We start from the raw sequence: 27382 nt of genomic DNA on the forward strand, positions 1-27382 counted from the left end.
TAGATATTTTATATTATTAATAAAACTAATAACCCATAAAATTTCCAAAATTATATGATGCACGTTATGAATGATTGCACATATACACAATATATATAATTAATTATTTTATCGAATAAACAATTTAAACTTGTTCCATACCTAGCTATATCTAACTGTAAAATCCTGATTATTTTAATGAAAATCGAAATTTAAAAAAATAAATGTATAAGCTATAGTGCATATTTTAGAAAAAAATATTGTCCCCGTCATTAGCCCTTTCGAGTGCCATCGGTTGGAAAATCGTGGCTCATGTTACATTTTACATTCCCTTGATTATTCCATCAAGCACATATGTAATGAAGAACATTCACGAGATTTTATAATCCATTAAACGAACATTCAACATCGCTCTCACCGTCCTGTCGTGTTGATTTTGCTAATTTAATTGTCAACAAAATATTCAACGTTATCTGATGGTTAAATAAAACGAGGACTTCAACTTGTTGCGCCACTTTATTAATTAGCGGGTCCTTGCGACAGAACACAGAGTAAAGAAAAATTACACGGACAAATAAATTGTTGCGAGAAATGTGTTTTGGTTGTAATTTGCGTTGTATATACAAGGGAATAAATTAGTGTGTTAAGTTGTTCAAAAAGTACTTTAGTTTCTCACCACATAGAATTTAATTGTATTTTTTATTTTAATTGCATAATCGCGTACGTATACCAGAAATATAGCAAAGCTGATTTACAAAAGAGTAAATCTGATTATATTCTGGAGTTTCTGGTCTCATTTTTGAGCATAAAGAGAGGTAGAATTTTCTGGAGTTATGTATTTTAATATGTATATTGTTTGAATAATTTGATTTATAGGTTCATACATAACATAAAAAAATTCATTGTGACTCTATATAAATCTGTATTATGCAACCCACATTGCTCTACAAACTGTTCAATTAACCGCCGAATTCTGGTAATTGAATCATTAAAAGGAAGATTTGGGATGTAATGATGCCATGTCCTCGAACACTTCGAAAATCTTCATGCGGTTCTGAATCAGATGGGTTTGTTTGCATTTAATTTAACTTGTTTGCGAAGTTCGGCCTCTACACATAAAGGCGACGATTATATCATATTTCATTCAGGGAAATGAACCGACGATGATTATAAAATTAGAACAATGTGTAAATGATTTATTTAGATAATTATCAGAACAATAATCTTCATTCTAGTTAAAGGAATTGATATTTTTCATAAGCGATTGCTAAAATAACAATTGCGCCTGTAAAAGTACCTGGAAGAACTTTATGAAGGAGAAAACATAAGAAATGCTTTGTCATTGAAAAATATAAAATTTAAGTTTAATGTTATAAAACTTCAATGAAATTAAATATAATTCAAAGAAACTGAATAAAATTCAACGGAACTGAATAAAACATATCAAAATAAGTTAAGCAAACTAGTGATGAAGATTTTTTTTTCATTATTGGAATATTTTTGGTAATTCTAAATAAAATTATTAAATATTATTTAGATGGCTAGATAAATAAAAATATAGTAAGACATAAGTGAATTGAAAGAAAAATTTTGCAGTAAATTTAGCTGCAACTCGAAGAGCAACCAGAATTATGTGAAAAGCACATTTAGATGAAAACGTAGATGCCAAAAATTGAAAATATTTCAGAATCAAGTTCATACCAGTATGCTATGAACATTATCACTTCGACAACTAACAATTACGTGGAAATTAACAATAAAACGATTGCATAAAAAGTACTTATATTAATAACAAAACGAGTGTCAAATGAAAGGTACATCAATAGCAGTACAGTTTAGCAATAAAGCATTCAGTAGGGCAAACAATGCAAGCAACGGGAATTTCTTTTCGAGACAATAGACAATGCAACCCACTCATCCGTATATTTAAACAGATGATTCCTATCTAATGGAATCATTTCTCCTCAATTACAAAGTTCAACATGTTAAACACGGGAATGATAAATACTATTACCATTATCCAGATTTCATCATCACTTTGTCCAATGCAGATAAATAAAATTGAAATTCATTAATTTTTGGACATTTCATATCTATACATTGCAATCAGAATTCAAACATGTTGGGGAATCTAAGTTTCAAGTCAAATATATTTTTACTTAATATTTAATAAAATTTATTTTTGGTATTATGCTAGATTAGAATCTTCTTTTGTACATGTTCAAAATAATTTAATAAACCATGCATGATATATGAGCATGATCAATATTGCACAAAACTAAGAAAAGCAAAATAAAGTCAATTTTATTTCATCGTAAAATAAATTATAAAGCGCAAATAGCACTATTTGTGGCTTAGGTAAGACTTTGTATATGAATTTTACTATTTATAGAACCACTATTCATAATACATAAAATATACGAAGACTAGTGCTTCGAAATAACTGTTACAACTTTCTAAAGATCAAACTTTTTTCCTTGTGGTTACAACTTTATTTTCTATCTCGAAACAATCGCAGTTCTGTGTGCAAGGTATCGGAAAACTTATCAGAAAACTATGAAACAGTAAATGGGTCATGAAATTTTAAACTTTCTTATCGCTTGAAAAACTCTTAGAACAGCATGGGAATATAACGTGGTTTTATAAAGTTTTGCTTCTATGCCTCTATAAATGAATTCTACTTATTATATACAATACTCAAGAATAAATTGCTAAATCCTAAAAAAAATATTTTTCATAATAAAACTGTATAATATCAAAGAAACTAACTAACTTCTAGTAATTAATTTCATATCTAAACGTTTATAAACACTGAACAACATTTTAATCACTCATCAAGTTTGATTTAGTTTAATTAACTTAACAAGATTTCCCCAGTGAACTGCAGGTAATTAATCTTGATGTACCTTCTTGATTAATACTAAGAATATATATAATACAAGTCTAGATCTATACAGTGTGTAATAAAGATAGAATAATAAAGTAAACAGCAAAAGAGGACTTGATAGTATTGATATTGGGGCATTCGGTGTTAGAAGAAAACACCCTCTTATAAGGGTAGAAGGCGTCTCTAGGCAATGGGACGTATTTAGTAAAAATCGAAAAGAAAATTTATACTAATTGTTATTTTCGAAAAGGAATATTATTAGCAAAATATATTATTATATGTTTATTTTTAATTATTTATTAGTTACTATTAGTTTGATGTAATTTTTTAATTAAAACTCTTTTTATAAAGCCTAACCTCATGCCAACATTTATCAAAATCGTCATATTTTTATCAACAATTACTAACAATTACTAACAAATGGCCTGGATGATCCGATTCCGATAATGACCGATTTAGTATTTTTTGCGAAAGTGTAAAATATTTTTTTTTACTTTTTGCTAATAGAAAAGAAACGTTTAATCCGATCGTCTTCCAAAACTAGCTGTCTAGAACCTTCATATAAAAGCATTTGCGTAATTCTGCATGATTTTAAAAATGCATCATTTACCATTTATTTCAATTTTTCAAATCCATCTCTACTCCTACTGACATATGTAATAAGAACAAACGTTCTAATATCAAAACATCAAAAAGCGATACCATTCCCATAGACAGCAAAAAGCCAAGAAAATTATATTCGAACACAAGAACGTGCGTGCTTCAATGAAATACGTTCCGAAGGTGCATTCGTCGAGGAAAGACGCGCGGTCAATACCGACGAGATGAGTTGCGAGATGTTTTGCCCTCTGCATATGAAATGCGGATCATCAGGCAAGAAACGGTGAAGTGAACGAATTGGTCGGACGTGGAAAAAGATTTTGGATAATCTTGATTTTCTAATAAAATATGTTTTAGATGCCCCGATTTGCTATATTACAAAAGAAAAGTATTTCTCGTGCATGCATACCTATATAATACAATAAAGTTAAAACTACTAATTTTATTTATTTACATTTGCGAATTACAATCTGTCGTTCTTATACAACATTCAGTAATGTTGATGGTATATTAAATAAAGGAAAAAGGTCGAAATGTCACCCATTGGTGATCCGATTCGATGTTGGATATGTCTAAAATTACTAATAATAATATAAAAATGTTACTAAAATAATAAGTCACAAGTATTTATAATATATAAATAAATATGCAGACATGTATGTGAATATATATATATATATATATATATATATATATATATATTTCCAGTTTTTCTCCAGTTTGGAGATGTTTTGCCTCCGTATGCATACGAAACGCAGATCAGGCGCGGAAACGTTGAAGGAAACGGATGACTCAGACGTGTCTGCACGATAGTGCACGCAAAAACTTGGAAAATCATTGTTTTCCTAGTAAAATAGCCTTCATATTCCGATTTACACACGAATACACAATCAGTATAGCATAAGGTTTTGTTTATGTCCATGTTAAATTTTAATTTGTTAAGGGGGTATTCTATTGTAGAGGCATGAATTTCGCCCGGTTTTTGAAGCGCTGTATAAAGGAAATAATATTTTTACTATCGATTTTTTTTATCATTTGTTTATTGATATTTTATTAGTACATAAAAAAATTATTAAAAAAAAAATCACAAAGTTATGAGCAGTCAAAGTGGGGCTCAAAAAAAAAGAGGGTGTCCTGGCGTGCATGATTCCAACCATCCTGGTGATTTGAAACATAAAAATAGATGGATTCTGAATTATTATAGATGCCGCTATCGTATGACCCTTGGATAAGTTAAAAAAAATTTTTTGTTTGAATGGCGGCAGTTTGATTTTTTTTAAATTTTTTTTCATGTTTTTAACAATTCCGAATTTTTAAAAAATACTAAATGAAAAGTTATAGTTTTGGCCAAGGTCCACGCGATAAAGCGATGTATAGGGAAGATCTTCTCCAAATTTGAAGTAAATCGGTTCATTAGAAACGGAGATATCCTTACCGCTAGCTCGAAAAATGTAGTTCCGAGAAAAACGCGTTCAAAGTTTTGAGACAAGTCGGACCCGAACTGAGGCCATGTAAAACGGCTATATCTCAGGAAATAATAGTAATTTTGAAAGATCCTTTTAATGACATATTTTTGAATAACTAAACTTTGAGAATATGAAAAAAAAAATTTTCGATTTTTTCAAAATTCTACAGTAGAATACCCCCTTAATGTTTAATTTTGAATGTTTTTCGTATAATCGATTTGAACAGTATAAGTGCGCCTTGAATTATAACTGAAACCTTGAATTATAACTGAAAGAGGAATTAGTAAATTATGTAAATGTTTAAAAAGTATTGTTTAATATTACTAATCAAAAAGTAATAAAACTCTTCATTTACCTATATATGTATACTTTATTTACCTATATCTGTATTTTTTCCCAGAATCAGTTAAATAGATTCTTTTTTTTTTGAAATCTTATATAGTGATGCAAATGAGTATGATTTTTTCTAATTAATAGAAAGAAAATTAATATTGAAAAGCAAATCTTGTTATGTCCTCATGAAGAGTACATTATTCTCTTACAATTGTATTGCTGCATCGCTCATAAATGCAATAAATCAATATCTCGTCATGTTTAACCCTATTCCGAATTTTAAACTTTTCGAGAATATATAAACATCCTACTATTTATTAACTTGCCAAATAGACAGCTCTTTGAGACTCGACGTTGAAAAATGTAAGGTTTATAATGTCGTCAACAAAAGAATGAGTTTTCACCCCTGAATACCTGCAGTTTAAAAAAACTGAAGCTCTGAGAAGTTCGTAGAAAATAAATTTAGAAACTCTCCGCAAAAATAAAATAATTTGCACACTTTTTTTTCTATGTTACAAAATAATAATTTGTGAAACTACAGCGTACCATGTCATGTTATAATAATCAGGTAAAAAACATAGATTTTTTATTTATATTAGCTTTAAACGAATATGAAACTTCTATAACAGTATCCTGTAGGTTTATAGAACAACGAGAAATGATGCAACACTACTCTAGTACATTAACTATTTTTTTTAAATGTACAAGCAGGGAACATTTTCAATACAATATGATATATGCATTGCAGAATCCTTGAAGTGAATTGGAAACATAATTATACCTAACATATAAAACCCTCTCGTGTTCATATTTCACATAGTCAAAACTTACTTCCAACATGGTTTGAATTGCAAAGAACATTATTCAAACATTGAAAACTTTCCAGTGCCGGCTGCGATCAATGAGGTGCAAGTTGGGCATGACATGTTTGTGCGCATATAGGACATATAAGTGCATGCACTATGTATATTCAAAGTTGGAAAAATGCCAGGAAAATGTTAGCAGAAAGGAGAGAGAGGACACAGTTTCATTTTCGACCGAATGGAAAACCTATGACCCCGCAAACGTTGTCAGATGATCCCTCGGCGGATCGAACGATCGGGTACCGTCTACGTGATATCCATGCTGGGTCGGGAATTTAGATACATCAGGCTACGCCGTGCGGAATACGACACACAAATTCAACTAAAGGAACGAAATATTTGAATATATCAATAGTTTCATAAGAAATGTATTCAAATGATCAAAAGATAATTTGCCCATAAGATAGGAATTTCGTACAATATGTGCAAAAATGCAAAACGCGGTAATGTAAAGTATTCTTGCGAATTTATTCTACTATGTTCGCAAGCATAATCTCATCACATAAACCAACTACATTTTTATGCAACTATCTTTATAAATTCTCAAAATGTTATTACAATTCTTTATAAAATTGCGTTGTATTAGGGGGCGTCCATTTATCACGTGAGGTATTTAGGGGGAGGGGAGGTTTGGCAAAAAAACACGAAATATCACGTGGGGGAGGGAGCGTATAGTAAGATATCACGTGCATTTATTTTTTAACTGATTTTTTTAAAAATATTCAAACATTCTCAAAAAAAAAATTCTAAAAAATTAGTTTTTTCACGTAACTAAAAATACACGTGATGTTTGGTGAGGGAGGGGGGTAATTTTGAATATCATCATGTATCACCAAGGGGGAGAGGGGGGTCCAAAAATCCTTAAAAACTAGCTCACGTGATTAATGGACGCCCCCTTATTAAGATATTCACACCCGGCATTAGGATCAAAAATCCTACTCACAGATAAAATAACTTAAATGAAAAAATAAAGATGTTTTTTTCCCAAAAATTATAAAGTACGTTTAATAATTAGCCAAATTGTTGAGTGTTATTTTCAAAAAGAACTTTGAAGAAACCTGGATTGGGAAAAACTGTACCTTCCAAAAATAAGGATTCATATGTACAGATGTCGGACAACTTACGAAACATCATTTACATCAAACGATGTATTTATATATATTTATTCAGGGAACTAAAAGTCGATGAAAGCAAAATTTTAAAATATAAAAAGTGAACTACAAAAGAATAAAGAAAAAGGTATAAGTAAATAAAATGTGGTACTCCCATACCACGAACCTCATCTCGAGCAAAGCACCAGTAAGAATAATAACTTCAAGTGATCACATAAACTAGGTGTAAGTGATATTTTGCTTTAAAGTAAATTCCATGAACTTCCCAATATGTTTGAATAAGCGTCTTAATATTATGGGTAAAGAGTGATAAATCAATGTATGGCGGCCTTACAATATTAGAAAATATTGCACACTTAATTCATCTTTATAATTTACTAAAAATGCTAGTTATTTTTGAAAAGCAGTTTAAATATAATTGAACACGTGCAATGTTCTGAAAGATAAAGAACTTTATCAATATGCAGTCTCATAAAACGCTGAGAAAATTTTAAATTGGTAAATTGAAATTGCTAACGAACACAAACTTCTTCCGGAAGTTTGTAAATTCTAATAATGCGCCGAATAGCTGTTAGCAATTAAACAACCGGTACAAGTTTCGTTGTTGTTTATAAAACGTTCAACAATTTGATACAATAAAACAATCAAGATAATAGTGCTTGTTATCTATCAAAAGCAGAAAGTTTATCATTCTTTTGAAGACTTCCTAAAGAACAATGCGTTGTTATCGTGCTAAAATGACACCACACGGTATTGTTGTTATCAGCAAAAGTTTGTATGCAGCTCGGACAAAACGATCATTGTACTTTCGTGCAAAATGCGTAGTAGATTATAGATACATGATGCGATATTTATAAAGCCATTGTTCTATTTGATGACACATAATGCGTGTTATTAACGGGATCATTATATTTTTGAACGTATAACAAAATTTCAGCTAATACTCCTTTATATTGAACACGTTGTAAATCGACAAATTAAGATTACTGGATATACATAAATTATATGTAATATATTCTCAAACTTATTGAAAAATAAAAGTTTTTTTTCTGATAAAATCTTATATTATTGCTTGCTAAATTCAATTATGATGAAAATTTTAATTAATGTATTGTTGAAAAAATAAGTGTCAGTAATATTTATATCTTACTTATGTAGTTCATGTAAAAGTCTCAGTTTGCATAAACAGCGTTGCATCAGAATACAAAACAGTACAAATAAAAAACTCGTTACGATTCTAACTGTACAGTGTACAAGAAACCACTTGTGCCTTCCCATTTAGGATTAAATTACATGCCAAAAATATTAAATTACATTGACAGCTTGTTAAAACATGTTTTAGATTACAATTACAACACCATTCACGCCATTTCACAAAATCAAAACTAGTTTTTTTTTGTTATAAACTTAATTCTTGTTATTAACAAAAATTTGAGGTGGCATGAAATAAATACAATGTAGTCTACGGAGGATTTCAATTTTAATATGATTAGAAAATTGTGCCAATATAGGTCAATCAAAAACTGGATTGGATGGATGATCAAAGAAAATATAATCTAATCAATCCATCATAAAAAGTCAAACTGAAAGTAGAAAACGAATTCACTTTTTATTCATCTTAGTCATACCGAAAAGGATTAGGATCATGAACTCAATTTGCATCCGAGATTGCTGTTGCAAATTCAATTTGCAAAATCTCGTTCGTGATGTGGATGGATTTTATAGATTCAATGGAGTAATAAAGGCAACAGTAACTCTGATTTTCGTAATAATTTTAAGAAAGTTTTGATAAACAAACATCACGTTTTGTAATAACTAACGACGCAAATTATAGGTCTGTAGGATTCGGATGCAGTATTTGTTTCGGATGAGTAGCGAAGCGAAAACGTGACTCATTTTGTTCAAGAAGTTATGGAATAAATTAATTTAACAAAAATTAATTCATGCTATGTAAATTTTTAACTTCACGAAGAAGTTTGTTTTCGCCCGAAAGTCCGATTTGCTGAGAGTACGTTCACTCGACATTTTAAAGTATATAAATATATATAATTAACATAATTATGTATAATATATTTAGCAAAAATGCAAAAAAAAATCTCGCCCAAGTTATTCGCAAAAAATCCCAAATCAACTTGAAAAATTTACCACTCATTCAAAATATATCAGTTGGAAATCATACTGATTCGTTTTTGGTGAGAATCGGGCCAGCAGATACTTCGAAATTGTTTAATAATGTTTTTCATATGATATCTCAATTAGTATGGATTTTAGTAAGGAATTATTTACTTACACACATAGAAAAGTTTTTGCAACTTTCCTTTAATTTGAACCGTATCAAATTCCTTTAGGTCAATCCGATATTAACCCAATTTCTAAAAGAAACAATATTCCTATTTCTCAGATTACTTCATGTTTCCTACACGATGTTACAGAACCAATTCCTTTTAATTTATTCTTTGAAAAGCAACATTTATGTAATAAAGACATGAAAAGAATGCGTTTTGGTCGAAGATAAGTCACGCGACATTTAAATGAAATTATGATATTCAACAGAACATGGCACGATAAAATAGTTACGCTTTTAATTATAAAATCAATTTGGGAAGCAATTTCATGACGAACATCAATAAAATAAGACATTGCATAGCTCATTATTATAAATGGTACACATTTCCTGGTTGTAAAACCAATTAATGATTATTAATGAATATCTTAAACACTGTGAACAACCTGCAAATAGATAATAACGACCAAGAAAATAAAATTGAGGTTTTTACTTAGATTCCAAATTTAGTTATTCAGATTATTGCTAAATAATTTTTCCTCAAGATAAATTGGATAGCCAAATAAGTTTTAAAATTGTAAACTAAAACTAGGGCTTTACAAATAGCAATTTCAATTATTAATGATTGGTGAGAACTTAAAATATCGAATTAAACTCTAAGAATATGCCACAACTCATAGAAGCTAACACTCACTTTATATATATTAAACATTTTATATCTAATAAAATGCGAGCATAGCATATTTCGACAAGAAAAACCGTACTTTTGGTTGAGAATAAAAAAGTTATAAAAAAAGCTTTATGGGTTCACCGTAAAAAATGAAGATACACAAATTGAAGAACATGCCGAGAAACATACTTGGACCATGTGTGATGAAAGTGCACCGACGATGAACCATGAGAAAATTTAACAGCAAAAAATATAAAACCAAATCTTTCATTTAATAAATTTTTTTGCTGTTCAGATTTTGTATTATTTACGAATAAAAAATTCAGAGTATCGTGCGTGGAAACTAAACTGCTTGAATTGCATGTTTAAGATGATGTTGCACAACTTAAAAACAATGTAAGACAGGTAAGAAAAAATACTTAACAATATAAATACTTACAGAATATAAATGAATAATAAAAAATAATAAATATTCGTTGTTATACTTTATATAAAACTTTATATAAGAACTCAGTTTAAAGTTAATATTATTATATAACTAACAGTACATAATGAGCATATGGGCTGTTATACTGATTTGTTGAACGACTTGGCTTTTTATATATGGCAACCCAAACGATGATGCATTATTCATTATTAAAATTTCTCAAATCAATCTCAAACTTTGATGCAGCAATGCATAGTAAGGGTTATTTTCACTTGTAAACACATAACCATATGTATTTTCAAGTGAAAACCAATATTTCTGCTGCTTGACATCATGCTGTCATAGGTTGGTCCACAGCTCCAACCACAAGGAAGCGCATTTTAAAATGAGTAAAAATTAGTTACTACAACCGAAGAATTAGGGGACAATAGAAAACTTAGCAGGGTCGAAATAAATTCATCTTTTCGCAAAATAATATAAAAGTGATTAATACTTTTATATTATTTTGAACAAATTCTACAAATTTATAGAACACTGAATAAAGTAACTGTTACCCTTATGAATTAATTATGACTGTACCAAAAATAAATAATAAATACAAATTACTTAATATTAATTTGTATTGTCGATTAGTTAAGGATAGTAATTTCGAACCTATATTTTAAAGCAAGTTTAAACGAGCTAAAATATAACTTGAAGAATTTAAATTACATATATAAGAATATACGTGCGTGTGCATGTGTACAGCAAGTATAAATGATTAATATAAAAATGTATATCAAAAATCTTGCCAAATAAACTGAAAATGTGTCCCCACCTAACGCGGATCCTTTGAATAAACCAGTTCAGCAAGTAATCCTTCCACAAATGAATTTGTACGAAACATACACACAATAAAAGAATTGTGTGATACGATACGACACAACAATATTCATAAATCTTACGACATATTTTGAAATAAACATATCTCAAAATCATTTTTGCGCATTTTTATAAGAAAAATACATTTACATACAATTATATAAATGTAAAAATCACTTACGAGATGTCTGGACTTCAGTCATTTTGGAAGAGTAATGAAATTTTGCTCAGGCAGATGTTTATATCCGAATCCAAGGTCACTTGAAGCAAAATATAGGGGTTCACTGAAGAACAATATGTCTCGTAATCTGTAATAAAAGAATATTTTTATATCGACTAGACACAAGATTTGTTATGATCAGTTATATAAATATGCAAGTTTTTCATTAGAAGGCACTATCTTAAAAATAATTTGCTAGAAACTGCAGTTAAACATACAATATGTAACATTGAAAGGTTGATACTAGTATGATAAATATAAAATGCAAAAAACGTTCAATGAAGCAATAATCAAACCCTACAATAACTATTGCGAGTTTCAAAAAAAAACATGAATTCAACGTTATTGTGAAAAAATAAATATCTTTGTAATAAACGTTAATCAATTGAGTCGAGCAAATAAAGACAGACACAGAACTTCGGTACATTTTCAACAGGTTTTTCATACTAATAATGAAAATGTAAACAATAACATAGTATAAATATATTACTAGAATTGGTGTATACAAAAAAATCATTAATGAAAATCGATGGATGTACTTTGACAACTAAAGCAAATTTCCAAAATAAAAAATAATACGTACAAAACATGTAGCATAACAAAAGCTTTTACGATTATAATGTACTCTAAATGTTTAAGTTTATTACAAAGAAATTAGTCACTCCATTAGACATAAAAAAGAATTTCAAACAACCATCCGATCGGCCAAGACAAAGGATCACGCCACGCTAAACACAAATCGTACATACATCGAAATACCTTAACATAATTCGCAAAATAAAGTATATTCAATATTCCTAATTATATTTCTAATATATTAATTATATTCTAAACACTAACCACAAAATGTATCAAGGAACTGCAGCCACAATCAACACTACTTGTTCACTGACAGACTGTTGCGAATGCAATGAGGAGAAGACTAAGCCATCGGCCAGTGCAAGGCACAAAGCGACGAGAGTTGTTTATAAACAAGCCGAGAAGCCTGTTGAATGCGAGCCCGCCATTGGTCCGTTTGAATTCGGACGTTAAATTGTGCAAAGATTCGTTATTTGTAAAAGAAGTAAATAAAATCATTAAAATTTAACAGAATCGAATGAATCATCAAAAATGCAAGGCCGTTCCGCTCGTTTAAATTTAAATTAATCTAAATTTTATTGTATTTGAACTTTCGCGTTAAGTTTGTGCAGATTGATTACTTTACTTTTTATAGGTTGCAGTTTTGGATATTTTTGATTTTACTTTTTTGGGTTGCAGGTTTGGATATTTTTGATTTTACTTTTTTAGGTTGCAGTTTTGGATATTTTTGATTTGACTTTTTTAGGTTGCAGTTTTCGATATTTTTGATTTTACTTTTTTGGATTGCAGTTTTAGAAATTTTTGATTTTACCTTTTTGGGATGCAGTTTTGGAATTTTTTTTACTCATGGTAGTCTTCATCAGTAACAATAGTATTCGTGGCATACTATATTTATAAAATAAAATTAGTAAGTAATCCATAAAAGCCTTATTTTAACGGGCATCTATCCGTTATTAAAAGAAAACATAAATTATGTTTACTAAAAAAAAATTAATAGACTAGCATACGTTTCTAGTCTTAGTTTGACTATTCCTCAGAGCAAAAAACTAGAATTGTATAGTTTTTTAATTAATAATATAATGAATATTTGAAATTTATAAATAATTAGTAAAAAATATGGTTGCATAGTTATTATATATTATTTATTAGTTATTATTATATTATATTATATTATTATTTATTAGTTATTATTATTATAATCCTAAAAAATTAAAAAATTACAATTGAAAAATTTATTAAACTTTCAACAAAAATAACGGATAACAAAAAAATAAACCAAGCAAAATATATAAAAAAAGATTTTTTACAACACAAACTAATTTTTTCTTTGTAAAAAAATCTATAAAAAACACAAATCACATGCAAATGGCAAAGGTTTCATCCGTTATGATACCCAATGGCTAATAATTTGCAAACCCAAATTCTTGGACGGTCAAACAAACTTCAAAAATGATGAAGGTCAAATTAATAATTTTTTATGATTAATGATGCATCTGATTATAAAGTAAAATTACAACATATAAAAGGATTTGATTCCTTTTCTGTCATTTGATCGTCTTGATGCCTTGCATTAAGGCAATTTAAAACATTTTATAATTCATTCTGAATTATTTTTACATTTAATGAATCTAAATGCCCCTAGCCTATATAATAATTCTAATGTCTCAAAGACAATCCAGAAGAACAAAAAAAAAATGCTCATGAATTCTGAGTTCAGAAAGAAAATAAACTGAACCAAACAAACAATAACAGTATCATAAGTTGATGTAGATATAAAATTATTGTCTAATATTTTAATATTATAAAGAAGAGGACATGCATATCAAACATTTCATGAAACAAATCAAACCAATATTCTACTTAATCATTAATTCAAATAAATTAAAAGTTTCAACTTTTAAATATTATGTTTTTAGATAATAATACTTTATAATTTAGCCATGTTTTTGATCTATATTTTAAAATACAACTTTTTTCAAATAATTTTGAAATTATTTATTGTCTTTTATATATTTATTATTTCTGTTATATCTTTTATTATCTTGATTGCATTTATATATTCTTATAAACAGATTATTTTCTATTTATTTAGTTTAGTCTCTGAGCAAGTGTGTTAGTGCACTCGTTCGGCGTTCCCGTGGGCGTTTTGTCCGTTGAGTTCTAGAAACAAGTCTTTGCCTTTTTAAGAATAATATCCAGTTTAAGAAGCCCGCCTGTCCCACGCAAAACGCACTATAAACAGCCATATTAAAGTGCAATGGACTTTTGATAAGAAATTTTTGCGGGAAAGAAAATAAAACAGATCACGAACCGCTTTTTATTCAACTTAAAAAGTATCCACGCGATTAATGCCTCTTCTAACTTATTGTTAGCAATATCAATTATCTGTTGGTCTTTACATGTGTAATTCTTTAGCTGGGAATATATTGTATTCATTCCATATTATGATTGTATTTATTCCATATTGTTATTACATAGTATTTATAATTATTTGCATCACAAATACTTTAAACTATATTTTGGAGCACAAAGCAATAATTTTCTGCAGTTTAGGCTTATTAAATTTGTATGAATGTTAGAATTTGAATCAGGCTTTTACCCTAGTTTTTAGAAATGTTTAATTTGCTTTAATATAATTATAACAATAACCCATATCTTGAATTTTATGATTTATATGAATAAAAAAATTATAGTTTATATCATACATTTAATATGTCTTTTTAAATAACATATGATTCGAGTCAATTATACAGTCAATTAATCTATTCTTAAAAATTGGTTTCTCATAATTGTAACTAGAAAAATATGATATCACACAATAGCTTTTGCAGTTCCAAATACTAAATACAACAACCATCCACACAGACTAATTGCTGCAGTTAAATTGAAAACAGCAGGCCAACTTTGGGTAACTTCCAATATGTGCCCCGCTAAATATACCCCTAAAAAACCTACAAATTTAACAGAAAGCTAAAGTCAAATCTCGTTATTAGCTTTGAATAAATTGCTTTTTCTATATAAAAGTTTATATATATTTATGGATAACAATAATACTAACCTGGAACTGAACCAACAGTATTCATGAGACCAAAAACACTACCAGCATGTGATGGTGCTAAATCTTGAGGATTAACAGTTATTCCATTATTATGAAAACCTGTGCCACCTATTTAAAAAAGAATACAATTCATATATAAAGAAGTACAGGCATGTTTTAAGGTAAATTTACCAATTATAATGACCATCCAAAATAGTGCTTCATAAAATGTTTTAGATCCTGATAAAAAATACAATCCTAAAACTTCACATACAAAACACAGACTTTGAATTATTTTTCTAACGTACGAAAGGGACGTCCCTCGATTTATCAAATACTCTGATAAAGCCCGTGCTAGTACTGTACAAGGCACCAGTGATAACCAGGGTACCATATTTACAACCCAGCCCTAAAAAAATATAAATATAATATACTTAATGTTCAAATGTAATAAACAAGAATCATAATAACAAAATTATCAAACTAAAATAAAATTAACTAGAAGATTAATTTACATTACCTTTGCATCTGGGAATGTATCATGAAAATAAGTGGGCATCCAAGATAATAAAACAAAAAAACAATTGGTCTGACATGCGTGCCCAATAACACATGCCCAGAATGATAATTTTGACATTAAAGTCAACCAAGGTACTGTAGGTTTTTGCCTAGACAATTGCCGAGGCACTGATAAAACGACATTATGATTAGAAGAAATTATTAAATATCTCAATCCTAGTGCCCAACAAACTCCTAAAAATCCTGAAATATAGAAAAAGGTCTAAAAAAAAAGATTCGCTAGGCTATAACATAATCTATACAATTGTAATAGAGAATGTAAATTTTATAAATAATAACACCTAATTAATAATTATGCTTACTTTAACAATAATTAATCATTAATATTAATAGATTCATATAAACAAAGAAAATAAGCATAAAAAAACTGTTTTTTATTTTCAGAATTGTAAATAAATATGGAAAAATAATTAATCTACAATTTGAGATTAATAGCATGCTATATATTTAAATCTAGATGATAATTACCAATTGACTGAGAGTGTATTATTCAGAAGTAATTTATGTTTATTTTACTATTTACAATAGCAAATGATTGAATTTGTTGATAAAGATTGTGCAGAAAACCTTATCAGTATATATTGTTTTTAGAACTGTTATGTTTTCATGTTTACAAATTCAAACAATGTTATCACACTATTAAGATATTCAAAATAAACTTCAAAGCACTTTGCATGCTGTAATAAAGCCCTGATAAAAATAATATTTAATATTAAAGAAATTTAATAAATCCATGCATCACTTATAAAAAAAAATCTGAATAAATAATATTTCAATAAAGTTATATAAATAGTAAAAAAAAAAACAAAAAATTAAGATTTTGTTATACCTTACCTATTATGTGGAAAACGGAAGGCCATCCAAAATAATCTAGAAGAAAAGAACCTAAAGATCCTGTCAGTAGAGTACCAAGCGCGGATCCCACTGTTAAAGTACTAAAATAACTAGCCCTTTCTGATTCAGGGAGACGTTGGCTAGTTAAACTTATCATACTTGGAAAATGCACACCCTTAATTGAAATGCAAGTTTAGTATAACACAAATCATATTAAATGTTATTGTTTGAAATGATAGTTATAAGCACAAATTAAGAAAAGGGTTTGCATGTTTAATCTACTATACAAATAAATACTTTTGACTTAATTATTAAATTAATTCTTATTTGTAGAATAAAGAAGTATAAGATTTGTATATACTAAATACAAATTTTATATTTCATTATTATATTATTAAAAGCAATCTCATATAAATTTGTTAGTGAAAAACGGCCAAAAAAATAATTCAATTTAATAACAGCACTTTAGTACTTAATATTGATGCAAACATTTGAAACTTTTTCAACATTTTTCATACTTCGGTATTTATATAAAATAGTCTATTAAGTTACCTGAAAAGCTCCATTTAATACACGAATTGCTACTATGAAATATACAGATAATGATGCATCTTTTATTAACCAAATAAGTTGAGGCATCCATAATGTAATTAAAGACCATCCTATTGCAGCAGTTAAAATCACTCTTTGGCCCCCTAGTCTATCAGATAAATACCCGCCTAATACCTAAATGGAACAAAATTATTTATGTATTATCCTTATTACAAATACAGACAAAAGAAATATTTTATAAATAGCTTCTGACTTGAGTTAAGGTGTATCCCCAAAAAAAGGAACTAAGAACCGTGCCCGAATCTGTTTTCGTCCATTTTCTTTCTGAAGCTACAGCTGGCATCAAAAGTGGCATTGTTGTTCTTGTTGAATACAAAGCCGATGTGCCCAAAAGCAGCGTGACAAACCATATTCGTTTCTCATTCCTGAAAGAGATATATGTAATTAGTGTTATATCAAAGTAACAAAATCCAAAAAAAATCATTTGAATTGCAAATTTATTCTTTAGTGGACTTAATTATTTGTATATTTTATGATTGTTAAATTTGTGTCCACATTTACATACTTTTACAAGATATTGCACAATATTAATCTGTCAGATATTATAGAACAGAAACCATTTAACAAAATGAACAAGTTTTTTAATAGTTCTTAAAAATTCATGATTATAAAACAAATTAAATAAAAATGTGAACACTATTATTATATACAAAATTTATCTATGACAACTTCAGAATTACAAATATATAATTACTATGCAAATTAGTTAATTGAGTACAAAGTAGTGATAGCAACTGCAATTAGTTTATTTTAATTAGTCTATTTACCTAGTCCATATATTACTATCATCCGAAACATCTTTGGCTAATAAAGAATATTTTAATTTTTGCTCCATTACTAAAAGATGTAACCAAAATTAATTTTATTTGAAAATGTCATTTCTGCTTGATTATACATTAGAAATATCTGCAGACTACTAAATCTAATGTAACATGCTTGGTTGATAATCGTAATGTTTTATTAACACAGAATTAAAAATATAAATATTGATAAGTAAATACTGAAACGTTGGCATTTTGACATTTGTAGAATTCAACACACACTACATCTAGTTGCACAAGGTGGAATTCCGAGATAGAGTCGAAGACAGAATTTAAACCATTATCGTTATTTAACGGTTAATTTTATTGAACTATATTTTCGTTAGTAAATTTCCGTTTTGAATAATCTAATAATAAGATAGATTTCAATAAATCTAAGATTTTGTTCCCTATTGTATCTGAAATTCACAAAAGTCGAAACAAAATTAAAAAAATTAGTGAATTGTTGAAAAATGAATATTATAAGGAATACAGATCAACCATATAAATATATTGTTATATTCTGATCATTTCCTTATATATGATTCTATGATTCTATACAATTCTATATATATCGTCCAGGATCAACCCTGAGAATAACTTTGAACTGACTTCTTTGAACAACTTTGAACTAACTTCAAGCACTTCAATGTACTTGAAGTTATCCAGGACGAAAGACAAGTCATAGATAAGAAAATAAAAAGTAGTCCATAAAAATCGAAACAAAATTACAAAACTTAATGAATTGTCTAAAAACGAATACTATAAAGAATACAGATCAACTATATGAATATATATTTATATTCTAATCATTTCATTATCCATGTTTCAATATGCTTCAAGTACTTCAACATACTTGAAGTTATCCAGTAGAGAGACAAGTCAATAAATGAGAAAATAAAAAGTAGTTCATAAAAATCGAAACAGAATTACAAAACTTGATGAATCGCTGAAAGAAGATTATTATAAGAAATACAAATCAACTATATAAATATATTATTATTTCCAATCATTTTCTCAACCCTAAGACCATGGTTAAAAGAAAGGTATGCCTAAGACCAACTTGGAACTGAACCTGCGGATAACTTCAAGTACTTCAATATACCTGAAGTTATCCAGTACGATAGACAAGTCCAGAAATAAGAATATAAAAATTCTAAATCGAATAACAAATTTTAATAAATTGTCTAATAAATAATATAATTATAATGATAAAAGAATCAATCATATGAATATATTATTAAATTCTTATTATTTTCTTATCTATGATTTTATATACATTGTATAGAATCACTTTGGGAAGCTTGATACACTATTGGATGTAAATAATATAGCTTTTCAAAAGAACTGTTTTAAAAATTAAATATTTTATAACATCTTTCGAATTTTATTCTACTTTACACGATTTTCTTGATATTTTTATAATTTTTTAGTAAATCTATCTAAATGCATCTTATAAAATAATATATATGGGATAATTGTATATTCTCAAAATATTATTTTTGCTTTTATCCAAATACATACTTACAACTTTTACAAAAGTCAATAATAAATAATCTATAAAATGTACTACCTGCTTCGCTTATTATTGATTTTATCTTGCATTTAAAATCTAGTAATTCCGGAATCCAGTTATTTGCATAATTAGGTTCTAACGCAACATGTGGATTAACAAGTTTTGATGTCGTTTCAATCCGATATTTTTCCGAAACAATTTGCGTGTCAGTTATTGAGTGGCTTCGGCTTTGATAACTTTCTCAAGATTATTCATTTTGATTGTTGTAAAAAATGCCTTCTTTAAACTTGAGCGAAAATGATCGTGCTGTGTTAAATAGTATATTTAATCCGTCTCAACCATTAGGAGAAAACGCATTCGAGGAAGATATTCCAGAATTATTAGAAGGTAAAGAATATAATCAATATTTGATACATATTATAGCTAATAAAACGCTGGTTCAATATGCTTACAATATACTAGTAAAAATTTAGTGTTCCAGGATGATCAAATTTTTTGATATTGTATAATTTATTATGATACGAAACATACAAGTATGAACAAAAAATATTAATAAGCAAAAATAAAATAAAACTGGTAAAATTAAGAAAGAGTTTGTTTTATAAACAAACATTTTCATAAAAATATAATTTTTTGATAACTAACTGTTTTTAACTTTAATACTTGTTATTAGATACATTAATACTTGTTACATTAATAAATTCCATGAATCCATACTATAAAAATTATAATATATAAAATTTATAAAATGAACCATAAAAAGTATGATACTTTGCGTATAATAGATTAACTAATGTTAAAGAAATTATAGAATGCAATTTAAAATTTACAAAATTATCAACATTATAAATAATGGATTACACAAAAAATAAAAATAAGAAATAAAATATAGAAATCATATCACATAAACTATTTGAACAAATTACGTGCATAAAGGGATCGAATAATAGATAAAAAAATATTTGTGAGAATATGATTTTAATGCTTAGAAATTATAACGTTCAAGTATTACGTAAGCAGATTTATTACAATTATTTACCCCCCCCCCCCATCCCCCTTGTCAGCAAAAGTGAGCAAAGCTCTTACCCCCTACCCCCATGCTTACGTAAACATTTTTGCAATTAATGTAAAAAAATAAAAATACAACCTATGACGTAATCATCATCCAGACTCTCCTGCCCCCCATGTCAACTCAAAATAAGCAAATCAACAACCCTACCGCGCCCCTATAGTGCTTACATAATACTTGAACGGCCTCTAATGAACAAAATACTAAATTGAAATAATCATATATTAAATTTGAAAAAAAATTAATATGTTACCGAATAACATGTGTATAACTGGTAAATTGTAGTGTTTTTCAGCATAAAATAGAAGAAATTTAGAATATTTAGTTTAATTTTTAATAACTAGATAAATGTTTGTCAAACTTATTTATTTTAAATATATATATATATATATATATATATATATATATATTAGGGTGGTCCTTAAAATGGTCATTTTCGAATTTCCTTGCTCCCAGGGGCTCAAATGGTTCCAAATAGATAAAAAACAATTCTCTGAAAGTTTTAGCTCTTAATATTAACGTTTAGATAGAGCGCAATTCAATCAAAATTTTGTATGGAAATAGCATGGAAAAATTTTCAAAAATTTTAAAAATGTTTTTTAAATGTAATTTAGCGAACAAATGAATGAATAAAACTCATTCATTTGTCGCTAAGTTATACCTAAAACATTTTTTTTAAATTTTCAAAAATTGTTTCATGCTCTTTCCATACAAACTTTGATTGAATTGCGCTCTATCTAAAAGTTAATATTAAGAGCTAAAACTTTCAGAGAATTGTTTTTTATCAATTTGGAACCATTTGAGCCCCTGGGAGCAAGGAAATTCGAAAATGACCATTTTAAGGACCACCCTAATATATATATATATATATATATATATATATATATATATATATATATATATATATATATATATATATATATAATTTAATTTTATGAATATTTTAGATCAAGAAGACCCGCAAACACCATTTTTGAACGACGCACGAGCCTTGGAAGCTGAAGCTGTCCGTTTGGCCGAAGCCGGGGATTTGGCAGCCGCGCTGACCGTGGTGGACCGCGCGATAGACCTGCTGCCCGGTCGTCCTTCAGGTTACAACAATCGCGCACAAGTTCACAGGCTGGCGGGACGAGACCAAGGTACACGAAAGTTTTTACGGTTGCATATAATTCAGACACATATGGATAATAGAAATATCAAAGAATTTGTTGGTTTTTAAAAATTTATGGGTAAAACGATTAAATATTCCCATATATATGTGCATGTAAATGATAGTGGATATTTGATATAACCATAAAATATTATCCCAAATATCTTGATGCTTAAACAAATATTAAATACTATAAAATATTATCCAAAATATCTTGAAGCTTACAGAAATGTACATGTTATTTTAGTCCCTCTTCACCCCATATAGGTTTTGTAAAGTTTTGCATATTAAAAGTGTTTCTGTTTAGTATATATCAACATAGTTAATTAAAATTCATTTTAAGATTTTAAATTCAAATTATAATCAAAACATTTTCCATTCCTCTAGATGCTTTGTCGGATTTAACTATGGCTGTGAACCTCAGCTCCGGAAAAGGAAGATCTGGTGTGCAGGCTTTATGTCAACGGGGCCTCCTGTACAGAAAAACTGGTGAAGACGATTTAGCTCGGGAAGATTTCAACAAAGCCGCAAGCTTAGGCTCCACCTTTGCAAAAAATCAGGTGAATAATAATTTTTAGCAATTTATTGCTATCTGGATAAAAAAAGATTTTAATTGTGCTTCTGTTTCAGTTAGTGGAAATGAATCCTTATGCTGCTTTATGTAATCAAATGTTGGGAGAAGTTTTTGCCAAATTAAAATAATAGATAAAAAAAATTATTGTGTAAATATGATTTTATGTTTAGAAATTGTCTACAGTGATATATTTGTAATTAAGGTGTACTAAATATAAGGTACTTAAACATGTTATAATAAGAAGAATAAAATACACAGGTATTGTATCAATATATTATATCGCAGTATTGAGAGTGTATTATAGCAAAATAAAATAATTTAATTGAATTTCGTATCGTTATTTCATTGATTTTAATTCAGAGCGTTCTAATAAATATTTTATTTCAAATATTTTTTAAGTATTCAATAAAAAAGTAGAATTGTTAGAATTCCTCTGGACAAGTTGAATAATGTTAGCCTTATCCATCAACAGTGACTAAAAACTTGTTACTCCATTGATTTTAAGGATTATAAATTGTTTTCTTATGAAGATTTTTTTGAACGTCATTTGGGTATATAATTTTTATATATGTTAAAAATTAAGTTTCAGCTTAATGGGATTCTAAAATCTATACTCCAAAAGCAGACTGTAATCGCATTAAAGGGCAATGATATGAAGTGATTATGAAGCCATATAATTTGCAACGTGCTTGAAATACTTTATATTAAAAGTATTTTGACCTATCAGGTCATGGTGGGAACAAAGCTCCATATGAAATATGCTATACTTATTTGCCAATATTAATAGAAGCGTATCATAAATCCCTGGTCTGGATAATAAAAGAAGAATATTTTTATCATATATGATTGTGTGTTAAAACATGTTAAACAAGAATGCAAAGTGGATTAAAATATTACCAGCGTTTTGATGAAGATTGAATTTTCTTCAAATTTAATTAAAGTTTCTGTCATAAAAAAATCTTTATGATTAAATAAATAAAATACAAAAGGACAACACAAAACGATGCAGCTGTTCTATTCGTTAAGGCGGCAAAAGGCATTTTGTATGATAAAGGTCATATAACGATCTAAATTTCAGTGACATTTTATCAAACTTTGGACGATAATTAAAAACATTTCAGGTATAAAACTATAAATAAATTATTTTATACTCACGATAAAGAACGTATATAGTTCGTTCGTGTATACATATATAATTGGTTTTGTTTCCACACCGATTTTTTTTTTAAATATTGTAATTGAAAGCAAAAGTAAATAATGCCATGTAAATGTTGTTTGAAAATTAAAATCGTGGTAAAGAGGCGTCTGTTACTGTCATTTTTTGCTGAAATAATTACACCAATGACACGGCGACAAAAACTTAAAATTCATGTAATCGTTTTAACAACGTTTGTTTTTTTTGAACGAAAACCATTTTTTATAATCAGACGATGCCCAAGGTGTCAAACTTTCACGAGGTCCCGTCCAGATTCGGATTTCTTTATGAAGATTATTAATAATAACATTTTATTTAATAATTCAAGCTACATAAAAAATATAAAAAGCAGATATGTACATAAATTTGTTTGATTTCACCTTGTGATACAAAAATAAAAGTGAATATATCTAGTAAATGATAAAAAATGCAATGGATTTAAATAATGTTTAGATTTAAAATTTTTAGGAGATTTTGGTTTAACTATATTCAATGCAAAAATATTGCAATTCAATATTTTTTTAGTAATGAACAATATCAAGGAAGCTAAAGAGGAAGGATGTATAAAGCAGATAAGGATATAAAGTTTGATTTTTCATTGTGATACATTATGTACATAGTATATAATAAAGAAATGATAAAAAATATAATTGATTTAAATAATAATGTTGACATTGACGATTTTTAGTAGAGAAATAAATTGCAATATTTAATCATTTTTTTATTTTATTATACATATATAGCAGCAAATAAATACAAACTAATCTTACTATTTTATTCATGATATTAAAAAATAAATAGTGTTGATTTCTTTTGTGCTAACTGCTAACACATCAGATCTTCGAGCTACTAGAAAAGATTAACCCACATAGAATTTGATGTCCAGATAGCAAAATAATTAAAAATCCATAAATGTATTTCTGTAATAAATCATCTCGTGTTATATTGTTATATCACACCATTGCTTTAATACCATTCAATTATTCAATTTCTATAACAATGAATTTTTATCATGGTATTGTTGGAACGAATACCATTCCCTAACGAAAGCTCAGCCAGTTGGTCAATCATTGTCCCCTCTTCACTATATGCCAATCCCTTGGACAACATTTGGCCAATGAAATAACGGACAAATTATTTAAAGTATTTTGACATGAACGAAAATAAATTAAATCCTTACGATCCTTAAATTAAATAACTTGGCATAAGGATCAATAGACACGAAATTTGAATGGTTGATGGATTGACAGTGATATAAATTGGGGATGGATTTAATAATAATCATGTATATATATATATATATATATATATAGGTATAAATACATATACATATACATACATATATATATATATATATATATATATATATATATATAAATATATATAAATATAGGGTAGGACAGAGATATGGTTGGACCATTGTGACTTTTAGAAATTATGCTGTATAAACAAAACCTAACACATTATGCTAAATAACATATATCAAACGAACTATCGACCTTTGTTCAATAAACTTTCCAGCTAATTCATCATTATAAAGATATATTTTTACCATTTTGCTCATTTTTAAATATTTTTCATATGGCAATAAGGAAGACTCTTTTACCCGTGAAATTGAATAGAATATGGAAAATTGCATGAAAATGAACAAAAATACTATATAAACTTGCAACATTAATTTTGTACAATTTTCAACAATATGCTGTATAAATAATATTATGTTTTTATATATGATTTATAATTTTAAAAAACATAATACATGTAACGTGCAAAAATTCATAACAAATAACATACGAACTAAACACAAAATGTAGTAAAAAATAAGAACAAGATTATATAAAAAAATATAATAAGTGAAGTTGTTAAAAGTTTTATTGCAAATCCAACTGGTAAGTATATGCATACTATTTTATTTTGTTAATAAAATATTTGCACAAAGTGCATTTTTTAATTTTTTTACAAAACGAGTTTTCGAAGATTTATTTTTGTACCTATTTTATTATTGATATAATTAAAATATCATTAAGGTATTCTGAAATCAAGCTTAAATTTCAATAATTACAGTTTAATTAAATAATAAGTACAGTAAAATCATTTTTCATATATTCTTGATACAACAAAAAAAAAGTTGTTGTATGATAATATATTTTTTTTCGATAGGTTTTACTAAGGGTTTTAAGAAAGCCGTTAATCATAGAAAAAATCTGATATGAATTTATAAGAAAAAACTGTATATTATTATTATACTGTATATAAAACGGAAACTGAGCAAACCCCCCAAAAAAATATATCAATATGCATTATAATACCGTACGATCAGAATCATCTGGCGTTCCGGGGCAACCTGTTACTTCGAAAGGAGCGTGCGCTTTGTCTATCGGGCTACCGAATCTAAAAAATATAGAATTTTAACCTATGAACCATTTTTTGTTTGTCAAAATTCTTTTTATATCGATTATCGATCGAGCAGAAGCTGTATATTTATTAAAAGGGTTTGACATAGCGGTAACTAGATAATAATCTGTTACTTTTTTCTCAATACATTGGGGAAACTGTTATATACACAGAATTTGACGATGCTAAACAAACGCTTTGGGTGTATTGATAATAAAATGCATATGCTTGTCCAGAATTTGGATATTTAAATAATATTTGGATATTTAGATATCTGGTATTGATTTTCTTTCTAGCTTGATTTGAACCATATGCAATAATAATTGAAATTAAAAATTCCAATTCATAAATATGAGGGGTTTTCTCTCATACATAAGGTATTGATTTATATAGGCAGGATGGGTAGTTCTAATTTTATTATCAAGTAATTACGAATATTCAATTTAAACCTATACTTTTCGAAAATCTGGGACAAATATTTCTTTTAAAAGGATACAAGGTGGAAATCCTAGACCAAACCCCTGTTTGGTCGTATGGTCATCTTAGTATTATATATTGTCCTCTTACTAAAAAGATCTAGTTCAAAAGTAAATGATAATATCTACTTTTGATTTTATGTATTTTCTGTTTAAATACATGGAACGACTTGCATTAATTATAAACTCGTGCATCTATCGTAATCAGCATCGTAGGGCGACTTGTCAACGGGCAACGGTTCAACAAGAGCGCCGGCAGGTGTGTTCGCGCAGTGGTGCATCATCAGGGACAAAAATATAAATTATTCTAATGAAAAATATAAACATAAATACAAGTTTCAAATGAAACAAGAAATTTTCTTCTGAATCTAACATATACTTTCGACTGACTTGATATCAAGCTGATAATAACAAATTTTTACTTGAAATTATAAATGATGATCTCAAGTATGATCTCAAGTGAAATTGGTATTTCGTAGACATTGCTGCATCATGCATAAGCTCATCTCTTAGATATACATATTTGTTAGATAATATCTATATAAATTAGATATTACATGATCACATGGATTAGATATTTAATTAGGTTCACATATAAAAAAGAGAGAAGTTAAGTGCTGGATTGTCCTCTCGAAAAAAATAGTGGGTTGAGGTGTACAACAGAAACATCTTATAAAACACGTAATTCTAATTAATGTAAAAATATGCATAAAATATATTTTATTATGACGTGTATACTTTTATCCTCTATTTTATACAAAATGCATTTTAAAATCACAAAATATGTAATAATATCTTGGGAAATTTAATTTACATATAATGCCCTTTATATTCTATTTGTGAAAAATATTTTTCACAATTTGAC

The 27382-nt window shown here is 27.9% G+C and overlaps 3 protein-coding genes across 3 annotated transcripts in view; 1 reads left to right on the forward strand and 2 right to left on the reverse strand.

Annotated features, from left to right (window-relative positions):
* LOC113372557 (tropomyosin-1) overlaps positions 1 to 12668 on the reverse strand; it is a 48741-nt gene extending 36073 nt beyond the window's left edge. Inside the window, exons 1-2 of the mRNA XM_026612903.1 lie at positions 12543 to 12668; positions 11664 to 11790 (exon numbers count right to left, since the gene is read on the reverse strand). Of these exons, the coding sequence (XP_026468688.1) occupies positions 11664 to 11685 (22 nt within the window). The 5' untranslated portion in view covers positions 11686 to 11790; positions 12543 to 12668. The remainder of the gene's footprint in view (positions 1 to 11663; positions 11791 to 12542) is intronic.
* Positions 12669 to 15092: 2424 nt separating this feature from the next.
* On the reverse strand, positions 15093 to 18304 carry LOC113372554 (solute carrier family 17 member 9). Its single transcript, XM_026612896.1, has 8 exons — positions 18111 to 18304; positions 17537 to 17708; positions 17284 to 17457; positions 16732 to 16906; positions 15839 to 16080; positions 15511 to 15727; positions 15340 to 15447; positions 15093 to 15232 (listed from the first exon to the last, which is right to left on the reverse strand). The coding sequence occupies exons 1-8, from the start codon at positions 18176 to 18178 to the stop codon at positions 15093 to 15095; spliced, it is 1296 nt and encodes a 431-aa protein (XP_026468681.1). The 5' UTR covers positions 18179 to 18304.
* A 1573-nt stretch (positions 18305 to 19877) lies between these two features.
* On the forward strand, positions 19878 to 22588 carry LOC113372561 (tetratricopeptide repeat protein 36). The gene is made up of 4 exons (XM_026612909.1): positions 19878 to 20046; positions 21676 to 21867; positions 22266 to 22438; positions 22509 to 22588. Exons 1-4 carry the CDS (start codon positions 19932 to 19934, stop codon positions 22578 to 22580), a joined length of 552 nt encoding a protein of 183 aa, XP_026468694.1. The 5' UTR covers positions 19878 to 19931; the 3' UTR covers positions 22581 to 22588.
* Positions 22589 to 27382: the final 4794 nt, after the last annotated feature.

This window comes from Ctenocephalides felis, unplaced genomic scaffold, assembly GCF_003426905.1.
Source record: "Ctenocephalides felis isolate EL2017-DRISC unplaced genomic scaffold, ASM342690v1 CF-g0.4_SCAFFOLD_01604, whole genome shotgun sequence".
NCBI classification, from domain to species: domain Eukaryota; kingdom Metazoa; phylum Arthropoda; class Insecta; order Siphonaptera; family Pulicidae; genus Ctenocephalides; species Ctenocephalides felis.

What these genes read in the sequence shown, in the direction of transcription:
- LOC113372554 (XM_026612896.1), bottom strand. Translation starts at nt 18,178, where the DNA reads ATGGAGCAAAAATTAAAATATTCTTTATTAGCCAAAGATGTTTCGGAT. An exon ending in ATACATTCCCAGATGCAAAG is followed by an intron (nt 15,728 to 15,838) that starts GTAATGTAAATT and finishes ATATTTTTTTAG; the next exon opens with GGCTGGGTTGTAAATATGGT. An exon ending in TACTGTTGGTTCAGTTCCAG is followed by an intron (nt 15,233 to 15,339) that starts GTTAGTATTATT and finishes TTAAATTTGTAG; the next exon opens with GTTTTTTAGGGGTATATTTA.
- LOC113372561 (XM_026612909.1), top strand. Translation starts at nt 19,932, where the DNA reads ATGCCTTCTTTAAACTTGAGCGAAAATGATCGTGCTGTGTTAAATAGT. An exon ending in TATTCCAGAATTATTAGAAG is followed by an intron (nt 20,047 to 21,675) that starts GTAAAGAATATA and finishes TGAATATTTTAG; the next exon opens with ATCAAGAAGACCCGCAAACA. An exon ending in GCTGGCGGGACGAGACCAAG is followed by an intron (nt 21,868 to 22,265) that starts GTACACGAAAGT and finishes CCATTCCTCTAG; the next exon opens with ATGCTTTGTCGGATTTAACT.